General features: G+C 36.1%; 1 protein-coding gene across 1 annotated transcript in view; it reads left to right on the forward strand.

The window, feature by feature from the left end:
* Positions 1-1302, forward strand: part of LOC131038685 (uncharacterized) — a 37066-nt gene extending 35764 nt beyond the window's left edge. The window contains exons 4-5 of the mRNA XM_057971202.2: positions 293-412; positions 636-1302. Coding sequence (XP_057827185.1) covers positions 293-412; positions 636-680 — 165 coding nt within the window. The 3' untranslated portion in view covers positions 681-1302. The remainder of the gene's footprint in view (positions 1-292; positions 413-635) is intronic.
* The last annotated feature ends 17449 nt before the right edge of the window (positions 1303-18751 follow it).

Raw genomic sequence — 18751 nt, forward strand, 5'->3', positions numbered from 1 at the left:
AGGCATTAGTGTGTATCTTTGATATGTTATATATCAATATTTTGTATATGATGGTATATGCACACACATTGCAAATCTATGTAGAGATAGGTAATGTGTTGCCGTTAAATAGAGATGCATGTGTATATATGTTGTATGTCATTCGAAACTCAAGCAAAGCTCATTTTGATTCGAAAAATATTGTTCAGGACAGATTAAGCTCAACGGAATAATTTGGGTATCATATCTAAGAACTAATTGTTTTGAAATAGCACTTTATAACTATAGTATGTATTTTTTTTAATTAACACAGCTTCAGGAGAATACAGAGTCTTCATCTGGAGAGACAGATGTCAAGTTCCAAATAACGAAAGATACTCTGGAGGCCATGCTGAGGTCTATGTATTTCATAAGAGACCAACTTTCCAATGTTGTAAGTTGACCAATATATTCTCTAGAGTTCTCTATCTTATCAAGTTATTATGATAAGGATGCGAGATTTGTATGTTCTTAGCTTTATCCTATTTTGCTACATTTTTTTGAAATGTGGTTTTGAAGAGTTGATTTTACTCCCCGTGTAGTATGATATTTTTGCCATATAGGCTTTGGTGGACACCGTATTGCATAATCACATTCCTTTGTATGTTTATTGTCAGGGTGCAGCCTCGAGTGGCCAGGCACTAAGGAAGGGACAAAAATAATGATCGGCTTTCCTGCAACTTTTAGAAGTAGGGAATTTAATTAATGCTACTTCTGACTTAAGGCCATCTTTAAAAGCTAATGGACAGAGAAGAATATTTAATGGATTCACTAAATTCTCAAATACAAATGGGTGCAACTTGCAATTCGGTGCCAATAAATGAAGGGATGGTTTTGATGGATCAACAAAGGAATATCAGAAAGGAAATGCTAATTACATTAGCTAAGCAATTTCTTATATGTATTTTAGCTTGTATATAGAGAATATAATAGGAATAACATATGATTGTAATTATTTATTGTCACAAGGTATGCATTCTGTCTTATTGGCAAGAAAAACATATCATGGTAAGTTGGTCTTTAACAAATCTCTACAATTCAGTAACCCATTTTTTCATCTCTACTTAGACCTTGGCTTATTACACAACACACATATCCTCCTTATACTGTTTGAAGACAGTTCTACAGTACAGTGCATTAAGACAGCTTTTATAAGGTTTGTTCCAATTTTATGCAAGTTGGATAACTTGTCCGCTTGGCCTGTTACATACACTGTACTACAAGATTGTTTTGTTTTCAGAATTAAGCTTAAATACTTTAAATGGATGGATTGATATAAATTAAGTTCTTAGTGTCCTATTAGAACACCATTAGTTGCTACTTATACCAAGTTTTGCTAGAACTTATCTATAAAATCCAAGCCAGCTTGTTAAAATTAATTCGATGCTGATATTACTAATATCTTGTACAAAATGTATGCGTTGCAGCACAGTCTCAAGTCAGTAAAATCATTACATGCAAGACGCTTCAATTTCTGCCCCAATTTTCACAAAATTTTTATAGTCAAGTAGAAGTAATTTTCAATCATTAAATTAGGTATTCAATAAATACACTCATAAATCCATTATAGTATTGCTTACAATATCACAAGCCTTTTTTCTCATTCCCGTGTTTGTGAATTTTGTATGCCCTAAAAGGAATAACACGTTTGCAATCATGCAAGTCAGAGCCCTTGCCAAAATGGCAATATCAATTTTAAGTTAGTTACTCTCTAAAATAAATACATGTAAACTAGAACAAACCCCCGTGTTAACCATACAGTGACAATTTCTCTTGATGAAGTAATACTTAACAAATAGAGAAATGCATTTACAAAAGCAAAAAGAAAGTAACACTTTGAACAAATCATCAATCTCTACTCAACTATAAATGGAGTTCAAAATAGTTATAAATTTAGTACTTTCACAAATTGCTAATACGATTGTGTTTACCATAACACAAGGAAGGAAAGTTCATTAGCTGATAGGCTATTTATGGTGGGGAACTCCCCACTGGATTCCACGAGTCTCATGCTAGATATTTTTCACATAGACAATTTTTGTTAGTGCACAATAAACTTTATGTTCTAGCCGTGATTTACTGAGAACAAACGTTACATACAAGTTGTGCATGTAAGCTAACTAAAAAGTTCTAACTCAGCGTCTACCTCATAATTTTAGTTAAAGTCTTTCACATCTTTAGAAATTTCATGTATCTCATGCATAATTTCTGCTCCTGTGATCTATATATCATTTGTAATTCATAGAGATTTGTAATAATAGAGATGATTGAATTGCATTAATTCAGTTTTGATTTTCTTCTCTAATTTGTTTGCAAGTATAGCTTCTTCTTTTTTCTGCTAGATCTATTTTATTTTGCAGGGATAGTTGCAAAATTCTACATGGCATCAGAACTTGGGAGTTAGGAAGAAGAAGCACAACAATTATTTGCTGTTAGATTTATGAAAATTACCATCACCATGGACGCTGATGTAGATCTCTATTTCTAGATGCATGCATATTCTTTCCCTAATTTTTGCATGCTCCTTGTTTTTTTTCTTCCTATATTGATTCTTTAAAACTTGTATGTGCTTTGCAAGCACTGCATGACAAAGATCTGGAAAATTTGGGGCTTTGTAAAAATTGAACTTTTAGAAAGTTTGTATGAGTTTTTTTTGCTTAAAGCATCTAGTATAGGTTTCTTTCAATAAGTTTCCTAATAAAATAGAAAATTAAAATTGCTATGCACTCTTCCTCCAATTGACAACCAAAAGTATTCTTTTGTTCTACATTCTCGTCTACATGAGATTCCAATGTTGCAACTTTGTTTGCTCCTAGAGATTCTTTCTAGTAGGGTTCCTAACTACATGAGATTCCAGAGTCGCATCCTCGAGTGCTTCCAGAGTTTCTTTCTAGTGGAACATTATTGAGCCATGGAAATATAATGGCATCATCCCAATTGGAGGTCATCTTTGCAGTTCTTCAGTTTGGAGCACCTTTCTGCAGATTCATATCTTCGTGTCTTCAGATGATCAGTTTTTGTTTTCAGAGACCATGTACCTGTTTATTCATCATTTGAGCAATGCAGAATATGTACAATTGCTTTTTCAAAGTAACCCAGAGGTACTCATGTAGTGGTTTCTATGACTTTGATACAATCATGTTGCAGTGTGGATTCATTTGCAATTCTTCTTCATCGATTGTAGCAACTTTCTTCTTTAGTTTGAATAAATGGTTAGGAGTTTTCTCCTTTCTTCTTTTTAATTGGGTTCCTAATCAAGCTTTATTGTCAAGACTCGTATCTCTTCTTAGTTAGATTTAAGGGGGGGTGTTAGCACACAATAAATATTATGTTCTAGCTGTGATTTACGGAGAACAAACGTTACATACGAGTTGTGCATTTAAGCTAACTAAAGAGAGTTCTAACTCAACGTTTACCTCGTAATTTTAGTTAAATTCTTTCACATATTCAGAAATTTCATGCATCTCATACATAATTTCTGCTCCTGTGATCTATATATCATTTGTAATTCATACAGATTTGTAATAATAGAGATGATTGAATTGCATTAATTCAATTTTGATTTTCTTCTCCAATTTGTTTGCAAGTTTTGCTTCTTTCTTTTTTGCTAGATCTATTTTATTTTGCAGGGATAGCTGAAAAATTCTATAATTTTTATGGTCGTAAAGTTTTTGATGACATGAAAGATCGAGATAGCTTGTCATGGAATTTTATCATTGCAACTTATATAAGACATGGGTGTCCTCATGAGGCATTCACTTTGTTGCAGCAAATGCAACAAACAAGTGTCCAACCTAATCAATTCAACTTTGCTAGTATACTCCTAGCTTGTGCCAAATTAAGAGCTCTAAAAGAGGGTATGGACATCCATGAAAGTATAATGTTTTTAGTAAAATGTTGTGGTTGTAAATGCCTTGGTAGATACATATGCAAAATGTGGAAGCATAGACAAGGCACATGAATTGTTTGACAAAATGCTTCAGGAAAATGTCATCTCGTGGTGATCTTGGGGAGGCTTTAAATCTTTTCGAAGAAATGCCTCATATAAATGTTATCTTGGATTGCAATAGGGTGTACACAAAATAGTTTTCTTGATGAGGCTTTACAACTTTTCAATGAAATGCTTGGAAGAAATTTGGCCTCATGGAAGGCCATGATATTAGGATATGCGCAAAATGGATTTGTTGAGAAGGCCTTGGGAACTTTAAAGCAAATGTAAGTGATAGGTGCAAAGCTAGACTCAACCTTTTCTAGCATCGTTCCAACCTATGCTAAAATGGGCATATTAATACAAGGTATGACTATCCATTAGAGCATAATTAAATGTGGATTTCAGTTAGATGTATTAGTTATAAATGCCTTGATAGACATGGATTTCAGTTAGATGTATTCGTTATAAATGCCTTGATAGACATGCATGCTAAATGTGGATGCATACACAAGACACGTGCATTTGTTTGACAAAATGATTGAAAGAGATATTGTCTCATGGAATGCAATGATTGCAGGATATGTATAAAATGATTGTGTTGAAAAGGCCTTGGCAATTTTTTAAGTGAATGCAATTGGTAGCTGTAAGACTAGTCTCCTTAACTTTTTCCAGTATCGTTCCACCCTGTGCAAAAATGGGTGCTTTAGAACTAGGTATGGATATCCATAAACCATAATCCAATGTGGACTTTCCTTAGATTTCATTGTTACAAATGCCTGGTTGAAATGTATGTGAAATGTTGAAGCATACAAAAAGAACTTGAAGTGGTCAACAATATGCCTCAAAAAGATGCGGCCTCATGGAATGTGATGATTTTAGGATATGCACAAAATGGATTCTTTGGAAATGCCTAAGAATTTTGTAATAAAATGCAATTGGTGTTGCACATATGGATGTCTTTGTTGTCATTGATGTCAAATCATTATGGTTCGATTGTTGTTGGTGATCCAGATATGCATATGTTTAGTTGATGTATGGTGCATCTGGTTGATGGTTTGGATGTCTGTTTCTATGATAATATGCTACATAATTGATTGCAGATTCATGTTGTGTTGATTAGATGATATGAGATGACGAGTCAATGTGTTTCCAGAAGTTTGGTGTTCCTTATCTAGTTCGAAAGTGATTTTGTTATCTTTGATGTTTCCTCTGGTGAAACTTATTATGGTCTAGAATAAGTGTTTGTATTGAATATGTCTCAGATGATCATGTTGACTATTGCAGAACAATTCTGATGGTTTGTCTTTAGATTTCCAGTTTCCTTGAATAGTAGTTCGTTGACAAAGTTGTTATTTTGATGTTGCTCTCAAAAGTATGTAGAGGATTGCTTTGCTATTCTCGTCGCGATAATGTTGCAAATTAGTTTCTAAGATGTGGTTATTTTGGGGTGAACTGCTTTCTTTGTTTTTAAGGTTCGGGATAAGACAATGTGATTTTAGTAGATCAAGTTTAGTATTGGTTTATGCATATTGGTTTGAGCAGTTGTGTGTAAAGGTTTTTGATATTGATTGGAAGGTGTGTCGACTTGGTGTGCACCCTCATACGCTCTTTTTACCTTCTAGAGGATGTATTTTTGGGTCGATGCTATGTATACATTACATATTCTTTTGGTTGACCTAGTGAAGTTTATTTTTTGGATTTGATTGATATATATTGGGCAAATTGGTTGTGTTAGAGATATAGATAGAGAGAGAGATGTGTGATTGTTGGATGTGAAGATAGTGTTATGAAGGAAGTGCGAAGTTTTGGAGATGTACAAAGTAGATAGATGAGTATACATTGTGAACTGTTATTTGCATTCTAACAAATGCTATTTTGTATACAGTTCGATCTACTATTCCTATTGTTTTGTAGACCTGTTTGTTCCTTGCCCTGAAGAAGTAATCTTTAGTTGAGCAAGTCCTTTTTTGTATCTTGCTTGAGGTTGTGCACCTTAGTTTGCAAGTCCGGAATAGTGAGCTCTTTGGTAGGAAGCCTTGTTCATTGTAAACAATTATTATATATATGGTGCATTTGATTCCCACCGTGGTTTTTTCTAATTCGGGTTTTCCACGTAAAAATCCCGGTGTTCTTGTGAGAGTGTTTTGATGGTCGAGTTGTTTACTTTTATGCATAAGTATTGGATGAATGTTGTTAATTAAATAACTTAATATGATCAAGTTTTTGTGAATGTTGATTCATCTTGCCCCCCCGTCCCCCCCTCATCTTAGCTTTTGGCAGCTTTCAACAATTGGTAGGTGTAAAGCTAGGCTCTTAAACTTTTGTCATTGTGCTCCCATCTTATGCCAAAATGGGAGGCTTTAAAATAGGGTATAGACATCCATCAATGCATAAATGAAAGTCGATTTTTCTTGGGTGTTGTAGTTGCAAGTGCCTTGGTGGACATATATGCAAAATGCATAAACATAGACAAGGCATGTGAATTGTTTAACCAAATGCCTCAAAAAAACTGTCTCATGGACAACAATGATTGTAGGTTGTGCACAAAATGGTGTTGTCGAAAAGACCTTAGAAACTTTTAAGCAAATGCAATTGGTAGGTGTAAAGCCAGACTCCACAATCTTTGCCAATATTCTCCTAGCTTGTGCCAAAATGGGAGCTTTAGAATTGGGTATGAGCATCAATTAAAGTCCATTTCATTAGATGTTGATGTTGTAGTTGTAAGTGCCTTGGTTGACATTTATGCTAAGTGTGGAATTATACACAAGGCACATGGATTGTTTGACAAAATGTCTCAAAAAATGTGATCTCTTGCAGGATATGCACAAAATGGGTATTGTAAAGATGCTTTCAAACTCTTTGTACTAATGAAGTAGTTTCAAACATATCTTGAGCTTTAAAGCGTTGCTTGTGTTTTATTGACATGCAACCATGCGGGTTTGGTGGATGAGGGCTATAAGTGCTTCAATGACATGAAATAAATGGTGGTAAATAAACTACAATATCATCTGAGCTCGAATTTACCGTATCTTTCATGTACGATATCTTTAAAAGGTGTTGTTTAGATCTAACAATTTTCTTCCAAATTATGAATATGTATTAATCAAACAAGATATGGAAAAAGTATTTAATAAGTTTGAATATGTTTTAATCAATTAACAATTTTCTTCTGAAGTATGAATATGTTTTAATCAAACAAGATATGGAAAAAGTATTTAATAAGTTTGGACTCCTTGGAAAAATAAGGTTCTATTAATGGTTAGATAGGGTATGTTGATATAGGACACCAATTCTATATTCAATCAAAACTCAGTGTTCAACATGTCAATGGGTATGACATCCAAGATTGCTATAATGACACACAATTTTGATGTTATAGTAATTAAGTTCTAGCAAAAAGGACAATGGCTATTGTAAGGATGCTTTCAAACTCTTTGTACTAATGAAGCGGTCTCGAACATATCCTCAACTTGTAAGCTTTGTTTGTGTTTTATTCACATGCAACCATGCATGTTTGGTGGACGAGGGCTGTAAGTGCTTCAATGACATTAAATAAATGGTGGTCTATAAACTACAAGATCATTTGACCTCAAATTTAACCCCTCTTTCATTTACAATTTCTTTAAAAAATGTTGTTTAGATTTAACAATTTTCTTCCAAAGTATGAATATGTTTTAATCAAATAAGATATGGAAAAGGTATTTAATAAGTTTGGACTTCTTGGAAAAATAAGGTTCTATTATTAGTTAGATAGGGTATATTAATATGGGACACAAATTCTATATTCAACCAAAAATCAATGTTCAACGTGTCAATGGGCATGACATCCAAGATGAAAGGCACACAATATACTAAGAAGGGGGGAGGGGTGAATAAGTATATCCAACTTTCACTAATGCTCAACATTAGTTTCACAAATAACTCATCAATTCAAACTTCAAATAAGATTAAGTATCCCAATGATGCAACAAATGAAACATGTAAATCCACATCCAACTTTCACTTAATGCTCAACATTAGTTTCACAAACAACTAATCAATTCAAACTTCAAATCGGATTAACTTAAATATCCCAATGATGCAACAAATGAAACACACAAATCTACACACATTCACACAAGAAACACCAAGTATATATGGAAACCCATGATGGGAAAATTCATTGTGAGAACAGTTGCTTGGATCTACTATCCAAATCTAGCCTCGTACATAATGAATCAATTACATAGATTGTATAGGTACAAACCTATTGGAGACATCAATCCCCTTAATGTATCATGAGCACTACCTCATTAAAGACACCAATCTCGTAAGCCTAGGTCCGAGCAACAACTCGGGAACTAGGAACTCAATCTCAACAAATGTGAATTTAGGACCTTCTGTTGGTGTAAATAAATATTCATTATGGATATTATTACACTTTACTTAAGTTAACTTAGGATAATGCATCTCTTCATAGTTTGGATTTGAGACACTTAGGGAAGTGTGCACATAGGGATATAGTTTGTAGGAGAAATTCCACCTTTTGTGGTCTTATTTTGCTGTTACACTCCACATTCGGTGGGTCATCCACCTCTTGTGGAATATTATATTATTTCTCCTACCTACCCTTGTTTCTCATTGAGCCACATGTCATGATTGTGTGCTCGTACATCCATATGGCCTTGCCTATATAAGCAGGCCTATATTCATTGTATTGGAAAATCTAGTTGATCATTTGCATATTGATGAGAATACAGTTTGTTCTTGTCATTCTTTTGTCTCTCTTTTATACTTTTCATTGTGCCCTTGATCTTGGCAAAATCTCACATGGTATCAGAGCCATTGGGGCTTCAATTGATTGGTTTTTGGAGACATCTTGGAAGACTTATATTTTTGGATCTGAGGGACAACATTTTTTGGAGGCATCTTAGAGTGTTTTCGACCTCACCATTGCGTCCTAGAGGCCATTTCCATAAAAATTGAGTATAAAATCGACCTATTTTTGTGAAAATCGAATTTTGGGTGTTTGAGGAATTTTTTGCCAAATTTGGACGGTACGGTACGGAATTTTCGGATTTCAAAAAGAAAAAAGATATTGATTTTTTTTTTCCAATTTTGAAAGATTATTTTTTTATATTAAAAAAAAAAAAATTGAATTTTTTTTTCTAGTTTTGAAAAAGATATATATATATATATATATATATATATATATATATATATATATATATATATATATATATATATATATATATATATATTGTGGGTCCGTACCTTCTGCCCAGTCAGCAGCGCCCAGTCAGCAGTGCCCAGTCAGCATTTTTTTGAAAAAAATTAGACCCCTCTCAGTTGAGCAGTTTAGATTTTTGGGTCAACTTTGGAGGCTCATAACTTGCTCAATTTTGCTCCTTTTTTAGTGTAATTTTTTTTGATTTGGGCTAATTTTGTGCTCTTCACAGTGGTGTGGTTATTTTCTATTTTGGCGTACAGGTTTTTCAGAATTTTTGGATTCTCTCAGTTGTACCTGTCCAATCCTCAATTTTGCAACTTCAAAGGCTCCGTTTGAGCTCATACAACCTTCTTTTCAATTGCTATTTTTTTTTGAAAATGCATATTTTTTCGTCTACTTTCATAATCTATGATCATATTTTTGATATTTTGAGTGGAAATTGTACTTTCATGTATTGGTCTTATTTGGCCTACTTGATACTTGTAATTTGTTGGGATCTTAGTTTAGATCTCTTGCATTATTAGTTTGAGTCTTCTTTGGCCTTATTAAGGCAGTTGTAAAGTTGAAATCAGAAGTCCACTTTGTCATTTTTTTGAAGTGGCCCATTGTACAAGCACTAAGTATAAAGTGCCAAATCATCATTTGGGGAGGGGAGGGGGAGGTCTTTGATTAAGTGAATTTGGGGGGTGTCTTGTGTGATTGTGCCTCTATTTCCTTGCACTCTTTCATTTTTGTTGCAATGAGTCCTCATAAATTTCCACCTTTAACTCCACATAACTATGCATCATGGAAAATTAAAGTATGGAGCAAATTAATGGAAAAAAGGTCTCACACATTACATAGATGGAACAATAGCAGCACCATTTGATCCTAAGGCTAATCCTAATGCTCAGTTATAATGGCTCACTAAGAATTGCATGGCTCTTGGAGCTTTGCGTAAGTATGTATTAGATGACCTCATTTTTCACATTGAGAAGTGTACTACAATCAAAGAAGCTTGGGATATGTTTTTGAAATTGTATGGTCAAGTTGATGAAATCAGAGGTTACAAGATTGACAATGAACTCACCAACTTGGGTCCCAAGAGTTTTGATACAATTCAAGATTATGTCACCAAAGCAAATGAGCTAAGAACAAAGCTTAAGGATTGTGGAATTGACAAAAAGGATGCTCAGTTGATATTCAACTTTTCGGACAAGCTTGCACTAGAATATGCAACATTTGTATCTAGCTTCCAAACTCATCATTTGATAGTGGGGAGTTCCTACATTATGCCTTCTTTTGATTCTTTCACAAAAATGTTGATATTGGAACAATCTAAGTTGTTGAACATGGGGCTTCTCAAGTCTTCAAAGTTCAAGGCTTTGGTGGCTAATCAAGGGAGTCAAGGAAAAGATTCCAAGAATAAGAAGAAGCAATCTAAGTCAAAGCCACAACAGGAAAAAGGAAAATCATCCTCTCCATCACAAGGCGATTTTTCATCCTCTTCCAAGAAGGGGACTCCACCTAAGAAGGATAAACCAAATTGTGCATATTGCAAGAAGTATGGCTATGATGAGCATCGATGACACACCAAGCAAGTTGATGAGTTGACAAATCTTCTTAAGAAAAACAACATCAACTTGCCATCCGCCTACACAAATAAGGATTCATCTCCTTCCTCTTCCTCACAGTCTAAGGGAAAAGGGCAAGCATTTGTGGCTACAACAGGTGGATACTTGACTCGGGCGCCTCTTATCACATGGGTTCTACAAAGGAGCAGTTTTCTTCATTGGAGCCATCTAAGGCACCTCACATTTACATAGGTGATGATACAGAAGTAGAGGTTGAAGGGAAAGGTTCAGTTGACATGGATGATGGAACATTTGAGAATGTTCCTAACTTGTCTACCAACCTTCTCTCTATCTACCAAATCACTCACTATGGGAATGGGAAAAAGGTTGAGTTTACACCTGATTCAGTTGTGGTAAAGGAACTTGATGATGATGCCTTGGTAGCAGTGGGACAAGTCAATGACAACCCAAGGCTTTATTCATTCTCCCACTTTGTGCCAAGTTCTCATTCTAGGGCCTTGCTTACTCATTCAAATTTAGAAAGTAAGTTATGGCATGAGCGGTTTGGTCACCTCAACTACCGCTATCTTCACTAGCTCAGCACTAGAGACATGGTCACAGGTCTACCTCGAATCAGTTTTTCAGAGGGTGTATGTTCAAGTTGTTCCATGGGCAAGCATCCTAAGGAGAAGTTTGATAAAGGGAAAGCTTGGAGAGCTTTGGACGTTCTTCAACTTGTTCACAACGATGTAGTAGGTCCATTTCTAGCACCTTCATTTAGCAAGGCGCACTATGTCCTCACCTTCATTGATGACTACTCCTGCTTCACTTGGGTCTACTTTCTCATTCATAAGAGTGAAGTATTTGACAGATTTCAGGACTTCAAGAATCGTGTGGAGAAGCAATCCGGGAAAGTGGTCAAGATTCTTCATACAAATAATGGAAGGGAATATGTGAACAAGAGACTTGAGGATTTTTGTACAGTTGAGGGGATTGATCTTCAACATTCTGTTGCATACACTCCACAACAAAACGGAGTTGCAGAGCGCAAGAATAGAACTCTCAAAGAAATGGCTAGTTGTATGATACATGTACGTTCTCTTGATCCCGCCTTTTGGACAGAGGCTATTAGTTGTGTTATACACATCCATAATCGGGTTCCTCACAAAGCTTTGCAAGGTATTACTCCTTTTGAAGCTTGGGCTAGTAGGAAACTGATTGTGAGACATTTCAGAGTCTTTGGGTGTCCAACATGGGCTCGCATACCTCCACAGAAACGCAAGGCATTGAAACCTCTAAGTCGGCCTTGCATATTTGTTGGATATCCTGAGGGTGTTAAGGCATATAGATTGATGGATCCTAAGACACATGAGGTTCTTATTGAGAGGAGTGTTCACTTTGAGAAAAGATCTCCTAGCTTAGCCTCTCTACCTCCTCCACCTTCCTCCATTGGGGATAGTGATGCTAGTGATTCAGATGATGAGACTCCTTCAACTTTGATTCGCAGGGTTACACCTCTGCAGGGTCTACATGCAGTTGAGGAGCCTCGTTCTCCACCTCCACCTAGACCTCATTGGGCTCGACGAACACTTGGGTAAGCGGGTTCTCTTGTTGGGGATCCTTCAAATACACAGAGGACTCGATCAAAACATCAGGATCTTCCACATGCATTCATTGCTACCGCTTCCGATCCATAGACATTTTGGGAAGCATCAGGGGTTCCTGAGTGGGACAAAGCTATGGAAGAAGAGTATAGTTCCTTGATGAGGAACAACACATGGGATTTCGTCCATCTCACTAAGGGGAGAAATATGGTTCGATGTAAGTGGATCTATTGAACCAAGTTTGCAGGGGATGGTAGTGTGGATAAGTATAAGGCTCGGCTTGTTGCGAAAGGTTTCTCTCAGGTTCCAGGTGTTGACTATACTGAGACCTTTGTGCCCGTAGCCAAGATGAACTCCATTCGCTCGACGCTTGCTATTGCTGCAGCTCATGGTTGGGTTGTACATCAGATGGATGTGAAGAGTGCTTTTCTTCATGGTGATCTTGATGAGGAGATTTATATTGAGCAGCCACAGGGTTTCATCCAGGATACTTCCTTGGTTTGCGGACTAAGGAAATCTCTCTATGGCCTCAAGCAGGCCCCCAGGGCTTGGTACGCCAAGATGGATTCCTTTCTTCTCTCAGTAGGGTTCACCAGGTGTCATTCCAATCAGAATGTCTACATTTTCGACAAGATGACTCTCACTTGATACTTGTGCTCTATGTTGATGATTTGATCATTACAGGGAGCACCGCATCCATCATTAGCAGGGTCAAATATGCTTTGCATGACATATTTTCTGTGACTGACTTGGATCTTTTGCACTACTTTCTCGAGATAAAAATTTCACAATCACCTTCCCGGATTACACTATTGCAGGCCAAGTATGCTCTTGATCTACTTGCACACTTTCATATGGCTAATTGTAAGCCTGCACCGACTCCCTTTCTTTCAGGAGTCAAGCTTGAGGCTCAGTTCTCTTCTCCACCAGTTGATGCCACATTGTATCGTCAACTTGTGGGTAGTCTCATCTACTTGACTCACACACACCCTGATATTTCATTTGCAGTTGGCATGGTTTCCCGCTTCATGCAGGAACCACATGAGCTTTGGAAAGCCGCCAAACACATCCTTCATTACATCCAGGGTAGACATCACTATGGGATTCACAAGCATAGGACTTCACTTGGTTGGTTACACAGACTCCGATTAGGCTGGCGATCTTGATGATCGTAAGTCTACTTTAGGTTACAATTTTCACCTTGGTTCAAGCCCCATTTGTTGGCAGAGCAAGAAGCAGCATGGTATTGCTCTTTCTTGCTCTCTCTTCGACTAAGGCTTAGTATCGAGGAGCTGTTAACGCAACGACTGAGACCATTTGGCTTCAGTAGATTCTCACAGAGTTTGGGTTCACCACTCCACGACCGACAATTCTACATTGCGACAATCAGAGTGCTATTGCAATCTCGAAGAAACCGGTCCAGCACCAGCAGACCAAACACATTGAGATCCATATGCACTATATCCGAGAGCTGATTCAGGAGCAGGTCATTGATTTGCAGTATTGTCCTATAGTGGAGAAGGTTGCAGACATATTCACCAACCTTTCATCGAGAGTAAGTTCTAGCAATTGCGAGCTCTCTTGGGGGTGCGAGATGTCTCATTAGGGGGGGGGGGTCAATTGACTTCTCCTTCCTCTCTTATGGGGGGGACTTTTTCCTCTTTGAGGTTTTGTCCTTCTTCTTTGAGATTCTTTTGTACATTCATCTCTCTTTTGGCGGGGGGGGGGGGGAGTTTTTTCCACTGGGTTTTCTCTCTTTCTCCGTTTGTGAGAGATTGCATTGCATAGTTTTGCTTGCATTTGCATATTGTACATATGGGTATCTATCATGGCCTAGTAGTCGGGACCCATCTTTCATTGTTGACTTGAGTCTTCATTCCCCTAAGTTGCACTTAAGGGGGGGTGTTGGTGTAAATAAATATTTATTATGGATATTATTACACTTTACTTAAGTTAACTTAGGATAATGCATCTCTTTGTAGTTTGGATTTGAGACACTTAGGGAAGTGTGTACATAGGGATATAACTTGTAGGAGAAATTCCACTTTTTGTGGTCTTATTTTGCTGTTACGCTCCACATTCAGTGGGTCATTCACCTCTTGTGGAATATTATATTATTTCTCCTACCTACCCCTAGTATTTCTTACCTACCCTTGTTTCTCATTGAGCCACATGTCATGATTGTGTGCTTGTACATCCATATGGCCTTGCCTATATAAGAATGCCTATATTCATTATATTGGAAAATCCAGTTGATCATTTGCATATTGATGAGAATACAGTTTTGTTCTTGTCATTCTTTTGTCTCTCTTTTATACTATTCATTGTGCCCTTGATCTTGGCAAAATCTCACACCTTCAACTTACAAATTGTCTACAAGATCAATTCAACTGCCACACACTCTCCCCTGTCACTTATGATACTCTGATAATGGCCCATATCAACCCTAAAATCTCCTTCTGAATAATTCTCCAATTCACATGATATAAACTTGTATCCCAAGAGGCACGTAACATAATCAAGAACACACAAGGAATAAATCTAGGACACTCACATATGAGTCCCAATTACAATTACAAACATAAGTCAACCACATACATAATTAAATATTTTACATGTCAACCTCACAATTTACTTAACCAAACATGTGGTAGGCTACATGTCCTAATTAGCCCATACACACACCAATACTGAAGAACATGCCACACCAATACAAAAGAACACACCAAACACTTTACAAGGAAGCTTAAGTAGGTCCTAAAGGTTGTCCATGTGCAATTTTTGATAGAAGCACATGCTACATTTCATTCGCAAGTTGGCCACATCAAACGTGCAATAAACTTCACACAAAATCTCACACACAATTTCACACAAGGAAGCACATCATGTGGATCCTGTTGACAATAAAATTGATCATGAGGGACATCTACCCTTAATTTTCAACAACATATACTAAAAATAACTATCACACCTTTCTGGAACACAAACTAGGTCTATTAGCAACATAGTAATAGACTAGTGAAACAAACATTTTCTTTTGCCACACTCGAATTTCAACAACTCTTGATACTAATAACACTTTTGTAGGCATACTCTCCATTCAAATTGCAGGTCATAACTCTTGTTACCAAAACAATCATACTGATTGGGTAACTGCAATCAACTTTACAAAACATACTTTAATCAACATTAAATAATGCCTCATGATGATACATACATGTCTTGACCAATTTTATAGTCATATCAATCAATGTGATTGCATAAGACTATCGCTGTTTAAAATGCTCTGACATGATAATGACAATGACACAATTCTCTAGCTATCTAGATACCTTAGGAGTAAACAATATGACCGCAACACTACTAAGAACATTTGTCAAACAATCTTTTATTGAGACAACTTCATTTTTGACACCAATGACAAGTTTTGTTCAACAATCTCCCCCTCTGTCATTGATGGAAAACAACAAAATGTTGCTCACACATCAACATGTGTTAGAGAAATCTAATATGTTAGGATTGAGTGACTCCCCTTATTTGCAGTAACTTATCTTCATTCTTCTTAGCATCTTGAGTTCATTTCTCCCCCTTTGACATTAGTGGCAAAGGTCAACAATTCCTCCTCTTTGATATTCATATCTGAGTCCATTTCTCCCCTCTATGAATTGGTTCACTTCTATATTGCTCGTCTTTGAGAGAGACTCCTCTGAGTCCATACTTTGATAGTATTGGTAAGATATGCATCTATATCGATTTGCAAGACCACCAAGCCTTCTTGCAGCAGGGAGTCAACACTCTCCCTCAGCTTGTACTAACTCTTGATTCAAGAGGATGGAGCAACAATTCCCAACTTCTTTTAGAAATACTCAAAGGTATTCTTGGGAAGAGGTTTTGTGTAGATAACTGCAATCTTCTTAGTTTCCAACATACTCCAACTTCACCTCCTTATCTGCAAGTTTTTCTCTCAGGAAATGATACTTAATTGCAATGTGTTTTGTCCTTGAGTGGATTACCAAATTCTTTGAGATATTAATCACTTATATTATCACACAAAATTGAAATAGGTTTATCACACTTCACCTTCATCTCCTTCAGATTCCGCTTCATCCATAAAATTCAAGTGCAACAAGAAATTGCTATAATGTATTATGCTTTTGCGGTGGATAAGGACACCGAATTATGCTTTTTACTCAACCACAAGTCTAGGTTATCACCAAGAAAGAATGCTCCCCCACTTGTACTTTTCTAGTCATTAGAGGATTTGGCCCAATTTGCATCAGTATATGCAATCAAACGAAATTCTTACTCTTAGGGTACCATAATCTAAAATCCATTGTAGCTTTCAGGTACTAGAAAATTCTCTTCACTACTTTGACATGAGTTTCCTTAGGTGCTAGTTGAAACCTTGCCACCATTCCGACTGCTTGCATGATGTCTAGTCTAGATGCAATCACATATGGCACCTATGTTGTTTTATAACTTTCATTTTTCACGTTAGCACCTATGTTGTTTTAGAACTTTTGACCAGTAGTTCAACTTTTGTATTGTTTCACACAAAAATCCAAACATTAAACTCCAAACTCCAAACCCTTACACATAATAGACCAAAAATTTGGATAGTGGTAACCCTAGACCAAACCCAATTTAACCATCAAACTCTCCCACACATCTCCAATAATCCACATTTCCACAATAACAGGTTGAATTTGCATCAACTATAGTCATAAACTTTTCATCCAACCCACTTAAAGTTTGAACCATCGACCACTTAAATTGGGCTAGATCAAACCTCCATCAACTTTCATAAACATCTAATTTCTTCTCAAACCTCCATTTCCCAACCATAGACAATATTTTTATATATTTAATCCAAACAATTTCTCAATTGTTCATTTATTCATTTCCAAGAATAACCTCCACTTTGGACTTATACTATAGACAATCATCATAACCTTTCATCCATAATCTTTCATCCAATTTTCAATCAAAAAATTCAAACCATCAACAAAAATCAATTCTATTGGAAGTCTTTCTAGATCCATCATCCTTTTTCTCTAGCTTATACATTGATTAAGAACTTACCTATCCTAAGTAGTGTATTTAGTTACCCCTTATCAAATTTGGATAAATTAGCTGACTTTGACAACTCCTAAGCTAGTTGAATCTAAAATCCACATCCAAATTTTCTTAGGAACTTTCCTACCCTAAGTTAAAAAAATATAAATCCAAAATCTTCCCTAATCATCAAGGATCTAGATTTACTTCATATATTTCGTTTTTCACTGAAAATCACCTCTTAGTCTTTCCTAACTCTACCATCCCCCCCCCCCCAAAAAAATCAAAACAATTTTCCACATGCAAATCAAATCTTCAAATGTTTATCCAATCTTTTATAAGTCCAACCAGTTTACCTTGGACAAATAATATCATTTGTAAGATGTGTGGGATGATGATGATGAGCATTTAGAACCCTAGACAAATTATATGATCCATTAAACATCATCAACCCTTAAAACAAAAATCCAAAAATCCCACTTTGAGCATCAAAAACATCCAAAATCCACAAAATCAATCACAACTAGGCCTACCTTTGCATGCCACTTACAAGGTCTTAATCTAAGAAACTAATGTATTCAAAAAATGAAGCTTGGGGAACTCCTAACATAGGTGATATCAAAATCAACCTCCATCGCCAAATTAAACAAATCAAGAACAACCTCGTATAGAATAACTCAAACATTCACCATGACTACATGCATTTGCACTAGACCCATATAGCTAAGAAGTGATGAAAACAATCATGAAATCTAATCAAGGTAATTTATTATTGCAATTAGTTTGTAATGGGAAAAAAATCCATAAGGATTTGATGTATCAGAACTTTTTAGACCAAGTGCCAAACTTTAAAACACACATACTCCATTTGAAAACTTAGGAGGACCATCCAACAACGTCAACATCCCACATACATTAAAGTTTTGACATGCTCTTAAAATGTCTCAATCCATGCAACAACAAACATACCCAACCAATCAACACAACTTAGGGTCCACATACCCTCGAGTATAGCTCAACAAAGCACACATACACACATACCATCAACACCTTTAATTCATATAAAAAAAATCATCTAACAATAACCTTACACTTCCAATTTAATCTTCAACATTGGACAAACATTTATCCCACCCCTCAACATCACACATACTTCCACCCCTCTGAATGCAACACATCAACTCATTAATACATTATCTTCATATCAAAACATACCAACAAACACATCCAAACCTCAAATCACAACATACCAATATGTTAACCCATCCTCATACCAAAACATCCAAATTTCCACTTACATCCCAATATCTCATTACCAACACATTTCATATCTAACCAACAACCATCACAATCAACAATATAATTATCTAGACAACCCTTA

This window comes from Cryptomeria japonica, chromosome 9, assembly GCF_030272615.1.
Source record: "Cryptomeria japonica chromosome 9, Sugi_1.0, whole genome shotgun sequence".
NCBI lineage: Eukaryota > Viridiplantae > Streptophyta > Pinopsida > Cupressales > Cupressaceae > Cryptomeria > Cryptomeria japonica.